Below are 24,871 nucleotides of genomic sequence, written 5' to 3' on the forward strand. Positions count from 1 at the left end.
AATCAGAATCAGTAAAACCATGAAGGGATAATGAGGAACCATGAGTAAGGTGAAGACTAAAGTAAGACATACCTTTTAAGTATCGTAGTATATGTTTGACAGCTGCCTAATGACTCTCAGTAGGAGTATGCATAAACTGACAGACCTTATTGATAGCATAACATATGTTTGGTCTAGTAAATGTGAGATATTGAAGGGCACCAATAACTTGTCGAAAACAAGTGGGGTCCGAGAATGGCTCACTAGTTAGGAGACCACCATTGGAGGCAGAAACTAGTGTATCAACAAGCTTGCAGGTTAACATACTAGCACAACTCAGGATGTCAATAGCATATTTGTGTTGATTAAGCATGAGACCTATATTGGTGGGAGTGACCTCAATCCCCAAGAAATAGTGAGCATAACCCAGATCTCAGAGTTTGAATTCTAAACTCAGTGGGGTAATAAGGCGTTGAATCAAAGTGGAGTTACTACTAGTGAGCAGAATGTCATCCCCATAGACAAGCAACTAATAGATATCATGATTCACATTCAGAATGAATAAGAAAGTATCAACCTTGGAAGTGCGGAAGCTGATTGACAAAAGAAAGTCACTCAATCATTTGTACCAAGCTCACGGGGCTTGTTTTAAATCATACAGGGACTTGTGAATGCGACACGTATGAGTTGGTAGGACAGGGTCGACAAACTCCGTAGGTTATTGCATATAAACAACCTCCTGAAGTGAACCATTGAGAAAGGTATTATGAATATCAAGTTGCTAAATCTGCCAACAGTTAGAGACAATAATGGTGAGGACTAGGCCAATAATGGTTGGTTTGACAACCAAACTGAAGGTTTCAGAGTAGTTGATACCTTCTAATTGAGTGAATCCTCGCGCAACCAAGCATGTCTTGTAGTGTTCAACAGTACCATCGGGTCGACGCTTGATTTTATAAACCCATTGGCAACCAATAACATTCATAGAAGGCTTATATGGAACCAAGGACCAAGTACCATTGGCATGTAAAGTTGTAATCTCATATTTCATAGTAGAATGCCTACACAAAAAATGGTCAGCTTCTCTAAAAGACAAAGGTTCATGAGTAGAGGAATAGGTTACCCGTGAGGTAGAAGGCAGTGGAGAGGTAGACACTAAGCTTACATTGATAAACTTGTGCTGTCGGGGACGTAGCACCATGGGGTGCTGTTGGGAAGCTACTGTAGCAGGGGAGTCAGAAGACCTGATGGGCAGTTGTTGTTGTGGAATGAAGCGGCTGGAAAAACCAATACATAGATATAAGCCCTACGATGACCTGTTGGGCGGAAATCGCAGTTGTGACCTCTGAAAGTCTAAGCACCATACTAAGTCGAGGGAGAGCACATATTCCTCCACCCATTACATCTTCACCTGCCCCATTAAGAGGAGGAACCACTGCCATTAAACATAGAAAACGAACATTGGGTAGCAAAGGCAAATGGGGGTTGCATAGGTGCTGGTAGTAATGGTGCAGTCGTAGGAATAGGATGAAGAGAGCTCCTGTGTAAAAACTCACGAGTAGATAAATGACTATACAACTCAGATTATGGCAGAGGGTCAGATTTCATCGATAGACTGGTAACCAAATTACAAAATTCATTGCAAAGGGCCTCGAAACACATATAGATTAAAGTCTGTGAGGGAGATGGGACAGCCTGCGACATCTAGTTCATCAAAGAATCCTTTAGCCTTCTACAAATAGATGGTGATGGTATCATCACCTTGATAAAGGTTTTGAAAAAAGCCATGCAATTACATGATTCAAGAGTTTGATGGAGACGCAAAAGCACGTTCTAGTGTGCTCCATGCACTAATAGAGGTTGGACAATCCACCACAAGGTGGAGAATGTTTGTGGACAGAGAGGAGAGGAGTGCACTAAGGATGAGTTGATCTTGCTATTTCCATGTCAAAAAGGCTTGAGAAAAAACACAACTGAAGGTAGTTGAAGTGGCAGAAACATCATTGTACGGAAAAGGACACATCGTTGAGCCATTGATAAAGGAAAAGACATCTTGACCAATCAAATATGGCTTCATCTGCATACACCAAAATAGATAATTTGTGTTGGTAAGTTTGAGATTGATGACTTGTTGTGTGTTGGAAAGAGGTATGATGGCTAATGGTGCGACAGGAACTGAGGAGATAGATAAAGTTGTATTGTGTGGAAATACACGCACACTAGTGGAAACAAGGGCTACAAGGGAGGATGAGGTAGGGGAGGTCAAGATGACATTAATGCCAGCTACAATAGTAGCAAAGGAATCCTGGAGAAGTTGGATAGTTACTGCTAGTATGAATCTGTAATAGAGTCTCTGCAAAGGTAGCCAAAGTTGGCTATTAATATGCTATATGTTTTCAAAAGTATGGACTGGGACATAGTGCAATATTTCAGAACTGAGGCAGGGAAGGGGAAAGGGGAGAGAGACATTATTTTTCAAAGGAAAAAAATGACTACAACAAATTCTTTTGTAGAGAAGGAGAGAAGAATTTGTTTAGATATTTCGGCTCTGATACCAAGTTAAAGTATAAGTTGTAATTGATTGAAGGACATACATAATCAGTAAACATTTCTTCTATAAATGTAACTAGAACAATATACAATAGTTACTATGTAGCACATTACACAGGATAAATATATACAAGGAAAATATAATATTTTCTATATTACTAACACATTCCATAATACTCTATTTTTTCTTGTTCTTCTTCCTCCACCTTTATAAGCTTGTACGCTCTGCAAACACACATTACACCATATTTTTATAGGCTCATTCCCTTCATTATTTTGTTGACTTTATCATTGGAATTGGAGGGTCCCTGACTTTTAAGGGGATCCGTTTAACAGGTACACTAGCTCACGGGGCAATATTTTCAAGAAAAGACAACCCATTTCAGCTTTTTGAAGATATTTTATATTCTCGTACGTAGAGGTTTCACCATCCCATAAACTAGCATAAAATATTAAAAAATATGATCAAAACAATTAAATCAATTCGGATTAGTTTCACTGTTTATATAAATGGTATACTAAGTTGAAATATTTATTTAATTGTTTTATTATTAGTTGCGTTTGTTGTAGCTCAGTGGTTAACTCCTAAAATTTTTAGGGATTGCGGGATGACAAGTTAAAATATTTATTTAATCATTTAATTATTAGTTGTGTGTTGTACCTTAATGATTAGAGTATATTTGGTAGTACAATAGCGGTTGCTTTTTAAATAATTTTTTATATTAAAATATATGTTAATGATGTTTTTTTTTATTTTTTAAAAATTATTTTTAATATTAACTCATCAAAACAATTCAAAATATATAAATCGTATTAAATTTTAATAAATATTTTAAAAATTTTATGGAAACAAAATTTCGACCGCCCTTCCTAAATACTTCCTAACATGTGAAACTGGCTTCGTGGAGGTCGTGAGTTGGAGAGAGCCTAATGTTTTGTACTACGTTATCTGTCACAATTTTCCTTTTTTAAAAAAATTCGCCCCATATAAAAAGCAAACATATATAAATAAATGAAGGCTCTAGCCCACGTGACTGACTGTTTTATAATAGACCCATGGGTATTTTTTTTTTAATGGGTGATTAATTTTTTTAGTTTTTTTTTTTAATTTCATCCAACGTAGAGTTTTAAACTCCAAATTTTTTTACCCCTTTTGTATCTTGTTTTTTTTCTAGTTTAATTCTTTTATATGAGGTTTTTATTTAATTTTATCCTTAAATATTAGATTGGTTTTTTTTTTCTTGGACTTGCCTATAAAACAATGTTACGTAATGTAATTTTCATACAATTTAATTATACACCTAGGTTAACAAAATAGTTGGGTTGGAGTTTTTCAAATTTGAATCATTATACTGATTTTTATAATAATATCAAAAAGTTTATGAGAATCTAAATATTCCACTGTTAATAGATTGAGGCACTTGATAGTCCATTGTTGACATAACAAATGATTAACAAGGATGACGAATGTGAAGAGGCACTTGATAGTGTTACTAAGACACAAGTATTTGACAAGTGGGTTAATACAAAGATGAAATAAGTGTTTTGTAGTCAACTCATTTTTGTTATTGAATTTTATGAACAAAGTCATTTAAACATTGTTTGTTTATGATTTAGTTTTCTTTCATGTATTTTGGGACCACATCATGTATTTTAAATTTTTCTATTTCCTTTTTCGTTTAATTATTATTTTCAAATCAAGATATATTCATGTAAAAGTAATATTTGGCACTGCTCGAATTTCAAAATATATCATGTAAATGCAAGGGAAAAACCCTTTTTTTTTAATCGCAAAATTTCCATTTCCAATCCTATTAACTATTTAAAGGTAAAGTTCATATTATCTCTCTTTTTTCATTCTTGACGCATCTTCACTATCTTTAATAAGCCCTCAAAAAGAAAAATCACCATATAAAAAAATATATTGTTCGGAACAATATAGTTATACCCAAAGTAAAAACCAAATGATTTGATGATCTAAAAAATGACAAGTTATGTGTATTATAGTCATGATCTTACCATTTATTCTCTAAAGTTAACTTCACAGTTTTCTTGATTAGCTATGATTTTTTAATAAAGCTAATGTTTATTAACATAAACACATTTGAATTTTAGATGAAGAAATATCATATTTGATATAACATTCATATGAGAATTCCCTTAAATATTTTATTTTTATATAATAACCTAGACTACGATCACTTTTAATACCAGAATTGGAAGTCTTTTAAGAATCCGTAAAATCTTTTAAACAAAAAGAAAGATGAAGAATGTGAAAGGGATGAAAACTATTATAAAAAAGAGTAAGGAAATGAAAAAAAAAAAAAAAAAAAACCTTTTCAAATTGTCCTTAATGATCGTGCAAAGAGATTGTGCAAAGTTTAGAATCGAAGACAAAGTATCAGTGACAAAAACATTTACTTGTAGGCTTTATTTATCGGATAGAGGATCGAATAAAAAGAAGAAGAAATAATTACACGTTTTTAAATTCATTGCTTGGAGTCATGATTCGTAATATAGTTTTCATTTTTCTATAAAAATTATAAATTTGATATCAGACGAAGTCATAAATGCAAAGAATCTATGTACAAAAAATATAAATATAAGGTACGTACTGCCCATAATTTTCATTTTGTCACGGTGCAATACATATGGGAATCTTCTTGTGATAAATTATAATTCCTGCTGTGGAGGCATCGCTGAAATATTTCAAATTTTCAATGATAAGACATAAAAGATCAAAGAGCAATGTGGCGACTGAGTCAGATTTCAACTAATGAAGCTGAGAATGGTGGCTGACGTCGTCATGAGAGGGCATACCGACATTACTGAAATAAGCACTCCTTTTCTTTTCCTCCTAGTCTGGACGTCCCCACTAGGACAGAGAACGACAATTTCCCAAATTATATATATATATATATATATATATATATATATATATATATATATATAGACACACACTTGGATTATAGACCCACATGGCAAATTTTAAGGCTAATTTTTATCATAATTAAAATAAATGTGTAAGAAATTCAATAATAATAAAAAAAATCAAGTCCTCATAACTTTTATGTGGTTGTATGAAAAGATAAAAGAATAATTAATTCACTTAAACTATGTAAAAATTTACAATAACAAAAATATCTGTTTTATTCCCATTGAATATTCATGTTTAATGTTTTTTTTTTCAATTTATTATATATTACATTCATATATCATTATTAAAATATTATTGCAAATATAAAATTAAAATACTCTAACTTTATCTAAAAACAATATATTATAATTAGATAATTTTTTAAAGAGCTTTGTAGTTATTAATTTAAAAAAAAACTAATTATTTTAAATAATAATAATAATAAAAAAAAGTGTTTCTAGGCCTAGGTGGCCATGCTTACATGTTGGGCATCTAAAATTAAAGAAATCTTGATTTGCTTGGGCAAGGAAGGGTAGGCAATGATCTTTGACATTTTATTTTTTATTTAGCAACAACTCATCTTCCATTTAATATAAAAAATTATCATTTTAATTTAAAATTATAATTTTTTTTTTAAAAAAACTCAAAACAACGTCTAATCATTATAAAAATTAAAATCTTGGTAAATCCAAAAAAAAAAAATGAATCCCAATATTTTTTTTTGACATAGATAAATGGCAAAACAACCTTTTATTGAACTCTCTTGTTCAAAATAAATTCATTAATATCAAAATTATCTTTTATTATAGCAAAAATATGACTGATTGAATTATTTCTCTATCCTCTATAAGAACTCATGGAATGAAACATGATGAAAATGAAGATAACTACCCCAACTTTTATTGTCTTAGAATATAACTATATGGTTTGCTCCACATTGTTGTAGAGATTTATTTGGTAGTGTTATTAAATTTGGCTTAGCTTGGCAGGTTAATATGTTTATTTGTCGTCATTATCTCTGGTCCAAGCCGAGTTTTAAATTAAACTTGGTAATAATTGATCCTATATGATTTAGTCAATTTGACAGGTGCATTCATAATTCAATCGATCTAGTCAAAACCCAATTTTATTTTTTTCAAATTGAAATGACTATGATTTTGATTAACCCGAGTCAATCTCCCTACTTATGACCTAGGTCACGGGCTTGACTAAATTCAATAACTTTTTTTCTTGGAATTTATTTTTTATTTATTGTATGACTTATTTAATTTGAATGAGTTCAATAAACTTATTTAATTTAAATAATTTGAATTAAAAAAAAATGCAATGACAACAAATAAATTTTTAAAAAAATTGACAAAGAAAAAAGGTCTAAAAAACCTGACTCGAGCCCATCCGGCTTAACTCTCGGTCTCATAACCTTGGTTAACTCAGGTTTTTTTTTTAATTGATTTTATTTTTAGTTTCACCTTTCAACATTAAGTTTACTAGAAATATAGCTTCATACTTTGTTTTGATTTGATTTTTATGGAGTTATTATGATCCGATGACTTGGTATGTTGATTGATAGGTTAACACGAGTTGACCCGAATGTTAGAGAATAATATAAATCATATCTTGGAACCTCACCTAATAGCTTAAGCTATTGGGTTAAGATGATTCTTTGACATGGTATCAGAGCCTTGATGATCAAGTGGTCACGAGTTCGAATCTCACTATCCTTATTTATTTTATAAAAATTAAACACAAGGTAAAATAAACATGTGCAAGTTTCAAGCCCAAAGGGCTTTCACTTGAGAGAGTATGTTAGAGAATAATATAAATCATATCCTGAAACCTACCTAATTAACAGCTTAAGCTATTGGGTTGAGATGATTCTTTGATATGGTATTAGAGCCTTAATGATCAAGTGGTCATGAATTTGAATTTCACTATCCCCATTTATTTGATAAAAAATAAGCACAAGGTAAAATAAAAATGTACAAGTTTCAAGCTCAAATGGCTTTCACTTTAGGTGTGTTAGAGAATAATATAAATCATATCCTGGAGTCTCACCTAACAGCTTAAGCTATTGGGTTGAGATAGTTCTTTGATACTGAATTGATTTAATATGTTGTCATGTCAATGTTTTTATATAAAAAAATTCTCATCTTTAATATTTTTTTTAGTTGAACTATGTTTAACTGATTATCTGGGTTGTCTTTGAGCCTGCTTAGGTGACCTAGTCACATTAGCATCGCCAAAATATATTGTTTTACGTTAAAAAAAATAATTTAACCTGTGTAGTGTGAGCCAATTATCTAGTAAAATACTAAAAGAGATGGTGTTTTTACTGTGCATTACCTCACAAAACAATATTCATTACAATAACTTTTTTTGTTTTTGGCCTTTGGGTTTTTTGTTTTTTAAAAAAAATTTATGTCTCTTCCTCAAATTTTATCCTTTAACTTCTAATTTATTGGAGATTGGGTTTCATGATTTGTTGCAATTTGCTTTCTATGTGATAATCCCAATTTTATGACTTGTGTCTTGGATTTGACGTATTAACTTGGTTGACTCAAGTTTTTTTTTTTATTTATTTACTTTATATGAGATTATCATAATCTCATGATCTAGATCATAAGTTTCTCAGGTTAGCCCTAACATGGATCGATCCAATAAGTTGTCGTCTCAATATTATTGTTGTACAAGAATATATTCTTGAATTCTTGCAAGTCAAATTATATTTTTACTAGTAATTCAGATTGTTTTTTGACCTGCTAAGTAAATCAGGTCACATTAAGTTATTTACCACCGTTTAAATTTTTCTTCTTACTAAAAAATTATGAACAATACCTAAATATTTTTTTATATATCAAAAATATTATTCCAACGCACTACATATTGCTGGCTAATTTATGCTTAGCACCTAGAATAACAGATTCATGAATTAATAGCCAAATTAAGCAACTGATAGGTGGAGCTTTCCAGGGACTTGTCAGTACTGTTGAATGTGGGAGCATCCATTAATTGTTGGACAATGAAAACTTTTGAAAGCAATCCATAAGTAAACTCTTTGTAATCCTCTACTGATTTGGAAATAATCAGAACAATTAGACGGCCAGTCCTTATCATGAAATACTCGATCATTATGAGCTTAATTTTCAAAGTCTTCAGCATATAAAGCAAGCAAGCTCTAAGGAAATATATAGAAGGATTCTGGGCATTTCGGACAATAAGAGAAAGGGCGTTTGCTTATTATCTTTCACTGAAAAAAAAATAAAGAAATAATCGTGAACGTACGTAGGACTAAAATGCAAAACTAAAAAAAGGAGACTAATTATTGAGAATTGAAGAAGGCATTCTGTTTATGAGATAAATTGAGGTAAAAGCGTCAACCCAATATTTTAGGAGAAAGTTATTATAAAGCAAATAATTTAAAAGAAAAGAAGAAAAATAAAATCCTAATTTATAGTATTTATTGTCAAGAAACGGTGGATGTAGATGTAGATGTAGATGTGTTAGGAGAAACTGTAGTCTGTGAGATTTTGAATAAAAAGAATGTCCAAGCCTTAAAGCCTATAAAATCAAATGTGGAAAGGCATTATTCATTTGATACAAATCAATTTAATGCTATCTTTGATTGATTTCTTGCCAATAAAAGAGTTAAATTAAAAGAAAAACATATATAAATGACTGATGAGGAGCTAAAAGGCAAGTCTTATTACAAAGAGTCAAAAAAAAAAAAAACCTCTTAAAACGGTAGCAATTCAAATTACTATTAAGAGGTTACTAACTTGTTGTATAAAAGATGAGGTATTAAGATAATTAGAAAATAAAAAAGAGGAGAGAATCGGAAGCAATTTATATTGGTTTAGGATATAAAAATGAAGACCTAAAGTTCAAATAAAAGACACTATATTCAAGTCAGGAATCAATGATAGGAGAAGTTGAGTGTGATCAAATGAATACACCAATAAAATATTTTTTAAAATTTACTTGTTTTTTTTCTAGGATACATATAACATCTGGTTGAAGGAAATATATGGTGATGATTCTTCGACCCATCCAGATCTTGATCTAGATTTATGATTGGAGGCATAATTATTTAGTGGACCTTATAAAAATCGGGTATACAATCTCTCTAACACTACGGTCAAGGATTTGCAAATGACTCGCGGTGTTTCAATCGTTGGATGCTCATAATTAGTTCCAAGCACTCAAACTCCAGAGTTCGAGGCGATTTTAGACCAGGGAGTTAAAAAACGAATGACGCATCTTCTTACTGATTATGAATGACTCAGTGTTAAGATAACCAAACTCTGCTAATTGATAATGGATATAAGATCACAAATGGTGGTGCATGTGCTCCCTCTTATTCGCCCCATAATTTAGGTGAAGACCCGCCTCCTCCTCTAGCGCCTTTAATCTAGATTAATTATATTTGAACTTATAAATGTTTAAATTTGCAATAAATATTTGAATTTTATATTAATTAAATTTTTTAATTATTTTCTATTTTTGTTTAATAAATTTTTTAAAAATATATTTTTAAATTTTATTACTAACAAGGTTATCGATGGACTTAGTCAGTTGGTATATTCAAGAGAGTTGAAAAGAATTACTACAAATGTTATTACCATCGGTTACTCACTGATGAAATAATATACGGTTTGTTTGATGGTTTTATGTCAAATTTACTAATAGAAATACTAACAGACAAAAAAAAATCATTGATGGAATGTCATATGATTTTTGTGTCGGTAATATGTTATATTCAATGATGAAAGAACTGATGGAATGAAGCGAGAAATGTTTTATTTTTTACGTGCTTTGTTTGTCAAAAAATTCATTTGTAAAATTATTATTGATAAATCACAAAACATTGATGAGAGTTTATTTGATAGATTATTTCTATTTGTGAGCCCGCCCGTAATTAAGTTTCGTGCTGATAGACTATAAATATAAATATTGATAGAAAACTCTATAGATAAATCTGAAAATTCTAGTAGTGTTCTTTCCAGTTCGAACTTCGTAACTCTTTTATCAATTTTAACGTATAACAATGTTTATGATTTTTTTTTCATCCGTCGGTGTGTGTATTTCGTTTGCACGTGTGATTTGGTATACTTCGTAGAAACATAGTTCTATGAAAGAAAAGTAATAAAGATCTGCAATTTCTGAATTCGATTGATTAATCACTTTCATTTTTGCTTTTTATCCAGAATTCATCAGCATTTATATCCTTCAACCGGGGGGTTGATGTGCATTGCATTTAACTCATTGATGACCAGATAAAAAAAAAATTCACAGCATTATCAAATGCATTGGCATCCAGATCACAAATCAAATGCTCTCGAGTTACAAAATTAATGCTTTATGTGCCCAAACACCACAAATTATCTTCTCTACCTCAACAACTGGAAAATGTTTTTACAATAACAAATTCTATATTTTCTCTGGACACATCTCCCATTATATTAAATAAATAAATTATTGGTTATTGGAGGCTTACATGATCGTTAATTTTAAAATCTGTGAAATTAGTCGATTTACACGCAAGTTGGCCCAAACATCCATGTTAATAAAAAAAAATACATTGTTTGAATTTTTATTTTATTCTCTCTTCTAAGAATTAAGCCATGTATTTTCTTGTAATAAAGCATATTTGAAAAGAGACATCCATTTAGAGAAATAGCATTTAATGAAAATATAAATAAAAAATGATGATGTAACAAATTAATTATGTTCTTAATTTGTAAAAAAAAAAAAAGTCAAGTAAGATAATCTCTTTATGAAAAGACAGGGTGTAGATGATTTATCACTCGGAAATAAAGCATACACAGCTGTTTAAAAAATCTAAAGAAAGGGCAAAAGTCAGCAACAATAGGGATATTGAAGATGCAGCTGACAAAAAAGTATTCTCTGGCCAGTGCACTACAGTAGATTTCGTTGCTACAATAAAAGCATGTCATCCATTATAAAGTATTGTGGTTTTCACTCTTCGTGGTCAGGAAATAAAGGCCAGCGTTCTTGTAATCCAAAAATGGCGGGAGGCATCAAGAAAAGTAAGATTGGGTCAGTACGATCCATTTTCATGCATGCAGACAGTCGAGATTGCTTATTAATGGTTCTCGGGTTAATTGGATCCATTGGTGAAGGGTTCTCTAGTCCCTTGATTTTTTTTGTATCTAGCAAATTGCTGAACAATCTTGCTGGTGCAGATTCTGCTTCAGATGTCTTCTCCGACAGCATCAACAAGGTTTCTTTTCCTTTCCTTTTCCATTTTCACGCACGCACACGAACGAAGCACGAACACAAGACTAGTAACAAGTCGGGTTTTTTGTGCATGGCAGAATGCTTTGGCGCTTTGCTACCTGGCTTGTGGACAATGGCTTGTCTGTTTCATAGGTGGGTTTAGTTACGTTAATTTGTTCTGGCTATTAATCATTTAAAGCGTGTCTGAAATGATTATGTAGTGATGATGGAATAAAATTAATTAAGTCAAGATCAGTACTAACTTTATATTTTATTATTTTCTTGGATCAATAGAGGGATATTGTTGGACAAGAACAGGTGAAAGACAAGCAATGAGAATGCGAACAAGATATTTAAAAGCAGTGTTAAGGCAAGAAGTTGGGTACTTTGATTTGCATGTAACAAGTACAGCCGAGATCATCACTGGTGTCTCTAATGACAGTTTTGTAATTCAAGACGTTTTGAGTGAAAAGGTTGTGCGAAAGAAATCTCCTAGAAAACTGCACTCTGTTTCTAAACAATTTAATTTTAGGAAAATATACTGATTTCTTTATCATTATTATTTAATAGTAATAACTGAGGATGCTAAATTTGATTCTGCAGGTGCCGAACTTCTTAATGAATGTTTCCACGTTTATTGGATGCTATATAATGGCGTTTATATTGCTAGGGAGACTAACAATTGTAATGTTTCCATTCATACTGCTTTTGGTAATTCCTGGTGTGATGTATGGAAAGATTCTGATGGGAATATCAAGAAAGATGAAACGAGAGTACAGCAAGGCAGAAACAATAGCAGAGCAGGCTATATCTTCAACGAGGACAATCTATGCCTTTGTTGGCGAAACCAAAGCCATAGCTGCTTATTCTGCAGCTCTGCAATTGCCATTGAAGCTGGGGTTGAGGCAGGGCATGGCTAAGGGGTTAGCTGTTGGCAGCAATGCTGTTATTTTCGCTGTTTGGTCCTTCATGTCTTACTATGGTAGCAGAATGGTCATGTACCATGGTTGTCGAGGAGGGACTGTGTTCAATGCTGGCGCATGTGTTATGGTGGGTGGCCTGTAAGTATCTTCTATGTTTTCCACTGCTTTGAGTTGTATTAGTATCTCCTTTAAACTGGACTACTTAGTTCTCTCATTTCCTCGCTTCTTCCTCTGTCAGAAATTAGACGTCCGCGTCTTGATCTGCAGACGTCCTGCTGCTTTTAGTGGAAAGTGGGTTCTAAGTACTCTTTTTTTTTTTTCTCTCTTTGAAGATTAGGGGAAATTAGGACCAATAACAACTCAAATATCTGAAAAAAATGGAAAAAATTGAGAGCAGGAAATATTTCTTTTTAAGAAGCCGATAAAATTGTCTAGGGCCGGAGAGCCAGAAGATGAAGGTGGGCCTTGGAATAGAGGGAGTGATTTTTGCTTTACTTTCGGATTAGTTTGAATTAACGATTATTTTTTGTTATTGTTATTGACTGTTGTTTTTGATGTTGATTATCAGAGCATTTGGAGCTGGTTTATCCAACATGAAGTACTTCGCAGATGCATGTTCTGCTGGAGAACGTATCATGGAAGTGATAAGAAGAGTCCCCAAAATAGACCTAGAAAACATGGAAGGTGAGATTTTGGATAATTTTAGGGGGGAAGTTGAATTCAGACAGGTCAAGTTTGCATACCCTTCAAGGCCAGAAAGCATTATCTTTGAAGCTTTTTGCCTACAAATCCCAGCAGGCAAAGGTGTGGCCTTGGTTGGTGGTAGTGGGTCGGGAAAATCGACAGCGATAGCATTATTACAAAGATTTTATGACCCATTAGGTGGAGAGATACTTCTTGATGGAATTGCAATTGATAAGTTGCAACTCAAGTGGCTAAGGTCACAAATAGGTTTGGTGAGCCAGGAGCCTGCATTATTTGCTACAACAATCAAGGAGAACATACTTTTCGGGAAAGAAACTGCTACAATGGACGAGGTTGTTGAAGCTGCCAAAGCTTCTAATGCTCATAATTTCATTTCCCAGTTCCCTCAAGGGTATTCTACTCAGGTTAGTTAGATCATGTTGATCAGCTAAACTTATTTGATGCTGGAAACTGGAAAATATATAGAAATAGCTTCATGTTCAAGGAAATGCAAGTTAAATCTTGGACAGCTGAATCTAATCACCAATTTGCATTATCTGCATGGACAAATCACATGCATAATACTCAGTAATGGATCATTACTTTATTTTTCCTCGGATACAAAGCATTACTTACTTACCCGATGGAAGGAATCATGTGCTAAACCACACTTTGCACCAATAACAGGTTGGTGAGAGAGGTGTTCAATTGTCAGGAGGGCAAAAGCAAAGAATTGCTATTGCACGAGCTGTAATCAAATCACCTAGAATCCTCCTCCTCGACGAGGCTACAAGTGCATTAGACACAGAATCCGAACGTATTGTCCAAGAAGCCCTAGACAGAGCAGCTGTGGGGAGAACCACAATCATAATTGCTCACCGGCTCTCCACCATTCGTAATGTGGATGTCATTGCTGTGGTCCAAGACGGTCGGGTGACGGAAATCGGATCTCACAATGAATTAATTGAAAACGAATATGGCATGTACACATCCCTAGTTCGTCTTCAACAAACACAAACCGAAAAACCTTTTGAAAATGTCACTACAACTCCAGTGTCCTCATCAGCTATCCCAGTTATGAAAACTAATAGAACTAGTAGTGATACTAGTAGTCGAAGATTATCACGTTCTGCCAATTCAGTAGCACCAAGTAAAGTTTCAGTCAGTGCTGAAGAAAATGTAGCGATGGAAGAGCAAAAATTCTCGGCACCGTCATTTCTAAGATTGCTGGCATTGAACCTACCGGAATGGAAACAGGCGAGCTTTGGATGTTTAGGAGCAATTTTATTTGGTGGGGTTCAACCAGTATATGCATTTGTGTTGGGGTCAATGGTATCCGTATTCTTTTTGAAAGATCACAACGAGATTAAGGAGAAGATAAAGATTTACTCTCTTTTCTTTTTGGGGTTGACTTTCTTCTCATTGATCATCAATGTAATTCAACATTATAATTTTGCATACATGGGTGAGCATCTGACAAAGAGGATCAGAGAGAGGATGCTTTCGAAGATTCTCACATTTGAGGTTGGGTGGTTTGATCAAGATGAGAATTCATGCGGGGCAATTTGCTCAAGACTCACCAAAGATGCTGATGCGGTATGTGTTTTTGGCTCCTGCTTCCTGTTTGATGTGCACATGCCACCATGATTGATTAGCTAGTTTAGGTCACTCAGATGTTAAGTGATTGTTCTATCTCAGATGTTTTACTTCCTGATTTGATGTACATATACATATATATTGCTGGTAGGATAATTCAAGCTGCAACTTTTAGTCTTTCTAGAGACGCAATGTATAGCAGCTGAAACATTGCACAGGGTGGTTTGCTTGATGCTTTTGGTTCTGTGCAGGTGAGATCAGTAGTGGGTGACCGGATTGCTCTCGTCGTTCAGACAATGTCAGCGGTAACCATAGCATGGACCATGGGTTTGGTCATTGCTTGGAGGCTTGCCATTGTGATGATAGCAGTCCAGCCTATCATAATCGCCTGTTACTATACCCGGAGTGTTCTACTAAAAAGCATGTCCAGAAAAGCCATCAAAGCACAAGACGAAAGCAGCAAGCTCGCAGCAGATGCTGTCTCCAACCTCCGAACCATCACTGCTTTCTCCTCTCAAGAACGAATCCTGAAAATGCTCGAGAAAGTCCAGGAAGGTCCACGGAGAGAGAATGTTCGGCAATCATTGTTTGCAGGTATTGGGCTTAGCACTTCTCAAAGCATGATGTCCTGCACTTTGGCTCTGGACTACTGGTATGGTGGCAAACTCATTGCTCAAGGCTACATGACCTACAAAGCCATGTTTGAGACCTTCTTGATCTTGGTAAGCACAGGACGTGTCATAGCTAATGCTGGAAGCATGACAATTGACCTAGCCAATGGTTCAGACTCTATTCGGTCAGTTTTCGCTGTGCTGGATCGGTGCACAAAAATCGAACCGGAAGACCCTGATGGTTACCGGCCAGAAAAAATCACCGGCCATGTAGAACTCCAAGATGTGGATTTTGCATACCCAGCCAGGCCTAATGTGATGGTCTTCAAAGATTTCTCAATCAACATTGAAGCAGGGAAATCAACAGCTTTGGTGGGGCAAAGTGGCTCAGGAAAATCAACCATCATAGGATTAATCGAAAGATATTATGATCCACTCAAGGGCACAATAAGAATAGATGGAAGAGACATCAAGTCATATAACCTCAGGTCACTAAGGAAATGCATTGCTCTGGTGAGTCAAGAACCCACATTATTTGCTGGCACCATAAAGGAAAACATTATGTATGGTGCGTCATCCGACAAAATCAACGAATCAGAGATCATCGAGGCAGCTAAGGCAGCCAATGCTCATGATTTCATATCTGGATTAAAAGATGGGTATGAGACATGGTGCGGAGACAGGGGAGTGCTGCTATCAGGGGGTCAGAAACAGCGCCTCGCAATAGCCCGTGCCATGCTCAAAAATCCAGCAATATTGCTGTTAGATGAGGCCACTAGCGCACTCGATAGCCAGTCAGAGAAGGTAGTGCAAGAAGCAATAGAGCATGTAATGGTGGGAAGGACGAGCGTGGTGGTGGCTCACAGGTTGAGTGCTATACAGAGCTGTGATCTCATTGCAGTTTTAGATAAAGGGAAGGTGGAGATGGGGACTCATTCATCTTTGCTGGCCAACGGAGCTACCGGAGCTTATTATTCATTGGTGAATCTCCAAAGCAGACCACACAACACCTCCACCGCTCATCGTAATTTGGATTGAATCACAAATCTCTTCTTGTTTCAATCTAGTTCATGTATGGCTTCCATCAAGATTATTGCGGTGGTCGAAGCACTTGTAATTCCCAAACTATGGCTTTGCTTCTCTTTTATTAGAGGAATTTCACGTTAGATGCACGGAGCTATAAATAAATAAATAAACAAACATGAATGTGCATTCTATCCCACTGTTAATGTATTCCTCTTTATTAAAAGAGTGATATTGAGATGTTTTTAAGTTTGATTGCTAGCAAAAAAATTAGATCAGAGTTGAGAAAATAAATATGTATATTTTTAAATTAGATTTTTAACATGATTTTATAATATTTATTAGTGTTTTTTTCTTCGATCACATATAACATATCAAGACATTATTTTAATATTTTTTAAAACCTGCTTTTAAAATCATAATAGGTGTTTTTTATTTAAAAAATAGTGATTGCAATTAAAAAACATGTTTTCGTCAAGACAGTCAATAGATTTATTAATAAATAAATGGAGTTTAGATCAGAGAAATTCATTTTCTTCCTTATTAATAAATATCCACAGATCACCAGACGACGTATCGCTCACCTTCTTCTTCTCCCCCTAAAATCAAGTCTAAATATTTATCTTCCTGGTTCGTATCCTCCTCCGACAAAAAAGACACTGATCCAAGACATACCGGCAGATTGATTGTTAAGGCAAAAACCAAGACACCGTTTGCTTACTTTCGGCCCTTGCTTCCTTTTCGGTCCCTTTTTTTTTGGCATTAACCAAGATGGGAATAGTGCATGAAGCAAGGAAACTTGGGTTGCCATTAATGAATGTTGTGAGATTCAAAGGAATGCCCATTTTAGAGCAACTGTTTCTGGAGGAAAAGCTGCTTCGTACTTCTTCAGATAATTGGTGTATTGTTAACGATGGAACTAATACTCCTTCCATTGTCATGGGCTTGTCTGGGTAAAAGACTTCTTAACTCCCATCTCCTTTCTTTTTGCTGACTGAATAGGGGTATCTATATTAGTTGGTTGTTGTCGTTTGGAATCTCAGCTGAATTTTGGCTAATCTTAGCCCTAGTTAGAGATTGCTTACCCACTCTTTAAATATTCTTTTTTTTATTTTTGTTATTATTATTCGACACTAAGGGATATCCTCAAGTCTGCTTGCGCGTCGATCCCCACTAAGTTTTGTACTCTTTAGTTATCGATGGATTCAATGAGACTCTTCATAGCTGTGGTTTTTTCCTTTGGTAGAGAGTTGGTAAAATTAGCAGTTTCAAGGTTATATTTGGTGTTATCCTTTGTTTTATAGAAGATTTCAGATAAATGTGGTTCATCCAATCCTTTCCCACCATATGGCCGTTTTAGACAGCCATGATCTGGGAAAGTTTAATGTCTTTGCTTTCCACTGTCTTGCTCCTTCCTTTCGTACCCAAATGATGATGATGATGATGATGATAAAATAAAATAAAAGATTAGGGAGAGTTTCTTCAAGAGCGACTGATTGGAAGCTCCACAGTGAGATTTACTTGTTGTGAGTCTCACACATGGACATGCTTCTGTATTTCACCTGCATTGTGATCTAGAGTTTGTTCAGAAAGTTGCTCTTAAAAGTGTTGTGCTTAGTTTCTCTTCAATTAATAAAATGAAATGTCTCATGAAATTTTCCATTTTTGACTTGTTATTTGAATAAATGAGCAAGCATCTGTAGATGCCTGGATTTTTTTATTTCTATCCTTGTTTCATTTTCTTGGGATACACATACTGATAGATGTGAATGCTTTGCGTAGGAAAGCTTCAGAACTTCTTGAACTTGGGTTTGTTTTACGAGATGAGGTTCCTGTCATCAGAAGGTTTACTGGTGGTGGAACTGTTATTGTTGACCATGGGACTATTTTTGTCACTCTTATATGCAACAAGGATGATGTTCCTGGAGTTCAACCATATCCTCGTTCCATCATGTCTTGGAGTGGTCTTGTGTATGGTCAGGTGTTGCGAGGGATTGGTGATTTCCAACTCCGTGAGAATGGTACTACATTGATGAGCTTTGGATTAAAAGGATTTTCACTCTGTTAATATAATGTGCGGGACATTGGTGGAAGTGACACTTTTTAGACAGTTACATGCATGGTGTTCCCGATCATGGATATCTAAACTTTCATGTCAATGTTTCTCGTTTTTTGAAGAAAAAATTGTTCTTAGTTTTGCTCTTATAAGCCAGGAGACCACTGCAAACTTCTGGCTGCATATGATGCCTATATAACCATGATCTATCTTACACGTAAACACTATTTGTTTTCAGATTATGTTTTTGGTGATCGCAAATTTGGTGGAAACGCACAATCTATAACAAAAAATCGTTGGATACACCATACATCCTTTTTATGGGATTATGAGGTCAAGAACATGGCTTACTTGAAGCTACCGGCTCGGGCTCCTGAATATAGATCGGTATTTTATTTCCTTCTCCACCATCTTTCTTTCTTGAGCTCTCTGTTCTGCCAATAAGATTATTTTACCCTGAAAATCATGCTGTAATTGTATTGGTTATTTCTTGGTGAATCAATCGTTATCTTTCTCCTATTGCAAATCCTATGACCATTAAAACAAACAAAAATATTTTCAGGGGATGCTATTATTTCAAAGATCAGTGTGAAATCATAGTATCCTTGATAAGTTATGGATAGCCTTAACTATAACAAACTAATAATCTTTGGACAAGCACTTGATGAACCAGATTGGTCATTTTTCATGTCATAGTTTTGATTGGTTTTGCAGTTCTTAGATATCTTGCATTTTTTTTTTTCCACTAATGAACATTCTTCATCCTTTTGGTGCATGATGCATTCCATGGCATTTTATATATGTGCAACTGTAGAATGAACACGTAATAGTTGGGGCAGCAGATATAAGATGACAACAGAGAAAAATTACTTCAGAATCTGTGTTTTTCTTTTCATGTGCCTTTTGGGTTATGCCTATTGGGGCTTTGGAATATGGAGTGCAGAAAATTTACTTTTGATATGATAATTACTTAAAGAGCAGTTAATGAAGTCTATATTGCCACTTCACTGTGCAGGCAAGAGACCACAGCGAATTCATTTGTCGCATGAAGGAATATTTGCCAAGACCACTTTTTGTTGAGAAAACCACAAAGGCTCTAGAAACCCATTTTTCACTGCAACCGGTGAATTCTGAGACAATTGGTGCAGTTCATGAAGGAGGATTTGTTCACACCTCTAGCCTTCTCACAAAGCAGGAACTCAAGGATGCTTTAGCAGGAACTCAAGGATGCTTTGGCATCTTCACTTGAGAGTATTGCTCACAGCAGTTAGATTTCGTACACTGAATACTATTTCATTAGCAAGGGATTTGGACAAGGACATCTGACTAGCTTTATACCGGTTGCCAAATTAAACGTTCATAAAAATACTTTTTTGTGTTACTCTATTGTGAAATTGGAGCAGCATTCTTGCTCTTGTATGTTCAGAGCAAAACTGTATTATTTTTTCAACGATTATTCAGAAACATGTGAAATTTCTTACAGATGCTGAGCAAATTAGGTCGATTTTTTAACCGAGAAAGAAGGTTCAAAATACCTGTGACTTTTTTCCTTTTTTTTTCATATTTGTTTTAGTGAACCTTTTCTATAAGCACCCTGTAATTGTGAACTCCAGAGGTAATATGCTGCTTTGCTTGTATAACCCTGACTGCTGATTCAGGAAGGCCAAAGTCCTCCTTTTTGGCTAGTCTCTGGCTACAAATTTTTCCAGTGTCTTTCAGACCGTGATAGAAGGCTAGGAGGTTTTGAGCTTGAGTTTAACTCTGTTTCTCTTAGTTGACTTGGTTTATGGAAGGTGGCAGCCAGTTAAGCGTTGTGGTTACAAATGGAACTGTAATTTGCCACGCCTACGGGTGGAGAAGAAGTACAACATACATTACATGGAGTGGTTTTTTCAATTACAAAAGTTTGAAACTTCCCAGGTCACTTGTCTCTTTGAATCAAAGATTGTAGTGACCATTATGAAGATGGGGAGATGCCGCCCTGTGTTTTGATTTGTTATTTGTCAGCCCCGCAACTGTTGCTTCTGCCTTGTTTCAATCAAAAGTTAGCCTTGTACCCATCTCTCTACTAACCAATGTACAATTTCTCTCCATTCTTCCTTGCCACATTGGAAAAGGAGCTTTAAGAATTTGAAGGAGTCGCAGACATTAAAGAGTGGGAGGGTCTAAATTCACTATTTATAATATTTGTTAGAAACGGGAGATGGGGCAGGAGAGACGTTGTGAAGTTATGAAGACAGAGTGATTGTTCACTGCTTTAAATTTGCAAAATATATCATGATGTTCACTTATTACAAAGAGGCAGGCCATGGTGATGACAAAAGCTCATTCTGGACCATCTAAAAGTAACAGTCCTTTCACTTCTCTTTGCCTTCAATGGTACCTGTGCTATCATATGCAACAGAATTGCTTCTCAAATACATGTTGCAGGTTTTGGAAACTCTAGCACTTCCCGTGGCTCCTACTCCAAGAAAATCTATAAATGGTGGTGATGTAGTAGTGATCTCAAAGGAGCTAGCTTCTGTGTTCTCTGCAACTGATAGCGATGATGATGACGGTTCACTTACTGTGGCTTGAGTTGCTGATGATGCCATGGAGTCTGAAAAACCTGGAAAGTGACGGTTGCTTGATTGTTGCATGGCATGGAAAACAGTGCAGGTGTCACTATCTCGTAGCATATTGTAGTGCATCTGGTGACCTGCTAATTTTTAATTGGCCCATATGAAAGATGAGAAATATAATAAACAAAGGATTTCACCATATTAGCTGCTCCAATAACTCGTCTAAATGAGAGTAAAATTTTATGAAAGGAAAAGAAAGTTAATAACACTTCATGGGTCTTTGGCTAATGTATTTCTGTCCAATTGGTGTTTAGAATTACCGATTGCTGCTCTAAAAATCTCAAAAAAGAAGGAAAAACTTTAAACATTAAAAGAATAACATAGGAAACGAATGCTATTCTCTGACAAAGAACTTGAACCAAATCAGAGGACTAAATGAACACGAAAATTAACCACACCGAGCTTTAAAATGTGAGGACAAGGCTTGATGTAAGTAAACATGGAAGAATGTGCTAAATTTGATGTAAAGATGCCAATGTGAGGAAGCACAGAAGCCCAGATGCACAAAATGCATAGAATTAATGAGACAATGTAGAAAGTGGAATGACAAAAGGGACAAACCTGAAAGGAATCTAGATGTCTCTTCTGCAAGAGATCCATGGCGACTTCTAGAAAACAAGAGTCCTGCAGTCATCTTGCCGTAGGTACTATTAGAGCCACCAATCAGAGGTGAAAAGGGGAGGCAAGATGGCTTGATGATTCTGCTATTGCAGATAATGTTAGAGGTGGGATCTGTGTTCTTGACTGTATTTCTGCTCACGGAATCACCAGCTTTGTCTACCCTTCTTTGAACAGCTTGAGTACGCTTTCTCCTCCTGTAAATGCAGGATTGCTCTCTGTATTTCCTAGCCATTACAACATGCCAGTGATTTTTAACAGCATTATCAGTCCTCCCTGAGAAAAATCGAGCAATCAAGGCCCATTTGTTACCATAAACTCTATGAGCTGCCATTAGCCTTTCTTCTTCTTCTTCATTAAAAGCTGTTCTGTTGATCTTTGGATTCAACTGATTGAACCATCTCAATCTACAGCTCTTACCTTCAAACTCAACAAAGATGACAAGTAAAACAAAACGTGCACAATAATCAGAGCTATTAAAAACCAGCCAAAAAAAAAATTGATGTGGACTTGCAGCTTCTTTTATTACCTGATCTTCCTCGCAGCTTTTCTGCTATAAGGTTCCAGTTCTGAGGTCCATAAAGAGCAACAAGTTCCTTGAGTTCAGAGTCTTCTGCTGGTCTCCAATGCCCTCTATTACAAATCTTCGGCTCCCTACCTTCCATTATCTCTTTCCCATTCACTAAACTCTCCTCTATGTTTTCTATACGTGCAGCCTTGTGTTTTTGTTCTTTCCCACCATGACCAACTTCTTCACTGCACTGGTTATTCTCCAACCTATTGCTGCAGCATTTTCCTTCTAGGGCAAAACCCCTTTGGCCCATGTCAAAACACACGGAGGAGCAAATATTCAGTGGCATTCTACTGTTAGGATCAACAGAGAGAGAACCCATGTCATTAAGAGTTTCCATTGCTGATGAGTCGCAAGGTGTATAAGTAGTAGAGGTGGTACAATGACTGGGAATGCCATCATTTTCTTGGTGACAACAAGTGATGTTGTGAGAGTGTTGCAAGGTCATCTCCATAGGCCAAAAAGGGAAAAACTAGAGCAGGAGAAAACAGTGAAAGAAAGCAGTGGAGATTGGAAGGAAAGCATGGAAGCAAAGCAAGCTCTGCAAATGTGTGTGTTTTTGTTCTTGTTGTAACAGAAATCCTCACGGCCTCTCTTCCTGCCCTGCCAAGCAGTTCCGCTGCTCTGACCTCTAATTTGACTCTTTCTCTATCACATTACCTCACAGCGCGTGTATAACAACAACTTACAAATACGGTTCAGTTTTTTTTTATCAGGTCTCCACAGCCTCACAAACTGATCCACCGGAGTCCGGACCCTTGAGTTGTACATCAAACGCCTCCCTGCAAATACGGTTAGTTTTGATGTCCTAAGTTAAAAAATTAAAAATATATTTTTTTAATATATTTTTAAATAAAAAACATTTTAACAATATCAATCATCTGCGAGTGGTACTGGTAACAATGATTTTAACATTTTCTCACTCACACGTGTGCATGTCATCTCTCCTGTCAGTTGTGATGTCACAGACTACACATGTAAACAGTTCAGGGGGGCTGTAGTTTACCTTGACAAAAGAAGGATACCACGATGCTGAGACCGGTAGCAGCAGTTTTATAAGAAATTAATTATTTTTATTTTTATTTTTATTTTTTTAATATACTAATATTTAAAATTATTTTTAAAAAAATATATTTTTGATATATTTTAAAAAAATACTTTAAAAAATAAATATTATCAATCTCAAACACCCTCAAGTATTATTTTGATAATTGTTATAGACATACTAAAAAGTCTAGTGTCATATCCATTAATAAAAAAGATTAGCACCCATAAGTGATTTACAAAAAAAATATTAGCGTCTAATTGAAAAGGCATGTATCATACTTACGTAGCTATTAGAGACAAAGCTTAGCACCTCACTAATCTCTAGAAAATATTTACACTACATTGTGGTATGTTCTAAAACTAGATGCCTTGAGGATTTGGACAAGAGTTGGATTTGGTATGTGATTTGTTGTTAGTCTAAGGCCCATAATATAGTAGATAGGCGATCCACCGGGCAAAGGTCCATTAGCGGGTTGTCCAAAGAGACATCCACAAGGACAAGGGTGCCTTATTTGCTATATTTTCTTCTATTTTTAAAAAATACTAGTTAAAATGATCTAAAAGCTGCAAAAAAAAAAAAAAAAAGCTGATATAGGCTTTAGAGATTTGAAGCTTTAATAATTCTATACTGGCTAAATAGGTACATAGGTTAATGGATTGACGAAGCATGTAAAAAAAAGAAGAAGATAGAATTAGAATTTTTTAAGCCCTCATGTTATAACCTTTAATTACTGAGAAAAATCTAAAAATTCTAATGGTGAAAGTTGACCTAAAAATCAATTAAAAGTTAAAAAAAATATCCAAATATAGCTTGGAAAATATTTAAAATTGCAAAAACAATATTTTCTAAGTCTAATTTAAGAAGCTTTTTTAACCTTAATTGGTTTTAATTAGCCAAACTTGTATAGAAATTGATTTATAGAATCTTCTGACCAAATTTAAACCCGATTCAACAATTAAATCTATAATTATAACTTCTTCTGTTTTTGTTAGATCAGTCATTTTCCATGTAAGGACTTCTTCTCAAACTTTATCATATCTATATGATTTATAAACACATCCATAAAACTTTCAACGTCATACTTCTCATGTTAGTAAGGTGCTTAAGGCAAAGTATTACTCTCATACTAGTGTTATCTATTAAGAATTAGTAGTCTAAGATTAACTTGCTTAAAGAAGTATGAGGGAGTTAATGTTATGATCGATGAAGGGTTTTCACTAATTGCTGGGAATAGAAAAAATATAACTTGTAGGAGTCCAATGTTGGACGAAAATGAAACAATTTATATTCTCATTGATCAGGATTCAAGAAGGTTGAATTGACCTCTACTGCAATCAGTTTTCTCTATCCATTAATTGAGTCAAATAGCTGGTAAGCCTTTGATTTTTAAAAGAAATATTAATCTCATGAGAGCACCATAGAATTTCTCGAAGAAAC

At 34.8% G+C, this 24,871-nt stretch overlaps 3 protein-coding genes across 5 annotated transcripts; 2 read left to right on the plus strand and 1 right to left on the minus strand.

Annotated features, from left to right (window-relative positions):
- The first annotated feature begins 11,308 nt into the window (after window positions 1-11,308).
- Window positions 11,309-16,769, plus strand: LOC118049516 (ABC transporter B family member 15). Its single transcript, XM_035059517.2, has 7 exons — window positions 11,309-11,687; window positions 11,782-11,836; window positions 11,978-12,156; window positions 12,287-12,744; window positions 13,175-13,715; window positions 13,978-14,886; window positions 15,138-16,769. Exons 1-7 carry the CDS (start codon window positions 11,394-11,396, stop codon window positions 16,533-16,535), a joined length of 3,834 nt encoding a protein of 1,277 aa, XP_034915408.1. The 5' UTR covers window positions 11,309-11,393; the 3' UTR covers window positions 16,536-16,769.
- Window positions 16,770-17,046: 277 nt separating this feature from the next.
- Window positions 17,047-20,058, plus strand: LOC118049518 (uncharacterized). Of its 3 annotated transcripts, none has more exons than XM_035059519.2 (4): window positions 17,047-17,473; window positions 18,303-18,541; window positions 18,815-18,963; window positions 19,592-20,058. In XM_035059519.2, exons 1-4 carry the CDS (start codon window positions 17,292-17,294, stop codon window positions 19,823-19,825), a joined length of 804 nt encoding a protein of 267 aa, XP_034915410.1. In that variant the 5' UTR covers window positions 17,047-17,291; the 3' UTR covers window positions 19,826-20,058. The 3 variants fall into 3 exon arrangements, with proteins under 3 accessions (XP_034915410.1, XP_034915411.1, XP_034915412.1); XM_035059520.2 differs by having other exon boundaries at window positions 17,291-17,473; window positions 18,308-18,541; XM_035059521.2 differs by having other exon boundaries at window positions 17,291-17,473; window positions 18,314-18,541.
- A 760-nt stretch (window positions 20,059-20,818) lies between these two features.
- Window positions 20,819-22,961, minus strand: LOC118049517 (uncharacterized). Its single transcript, XM_035059518.2, has 3 exons — window positions 22,345-22,961; window positions 21,759-22,235; window positions 20,819-21,274 (listed from the first exon to the last, which is right to left on the minus strand). The coding sequence occupies exons 1-3, from the start codon at window positions 22,838-22,840 to the stop codon at window positions 20,934-20,936; spliced, it is 1,314 nt and encodes a 437-aa protein (XP_034915409.1). The 5' UTR covers window positions 22,841-22,961; the 3' UTR covers window positions 20,819-20,933.
- Between the last annotated feature and the right edge of the window lie 1,910 nt (window positions 22,962-24,871).

This window comes from Populus alba, chromosome 17 (genome assembly GCF_005239225.2).
Source record: "Populus alba chromosome 17, ASM523922v2, whole genome shotgun sequence".
Classification (NCBI taxonomy): domain Eukaryota; kingdom Viridiplantae; phylum Streptophyta; class Magnoliopsida; order Malpighiales; family Salicaceae; genus Populus; species Populus alba.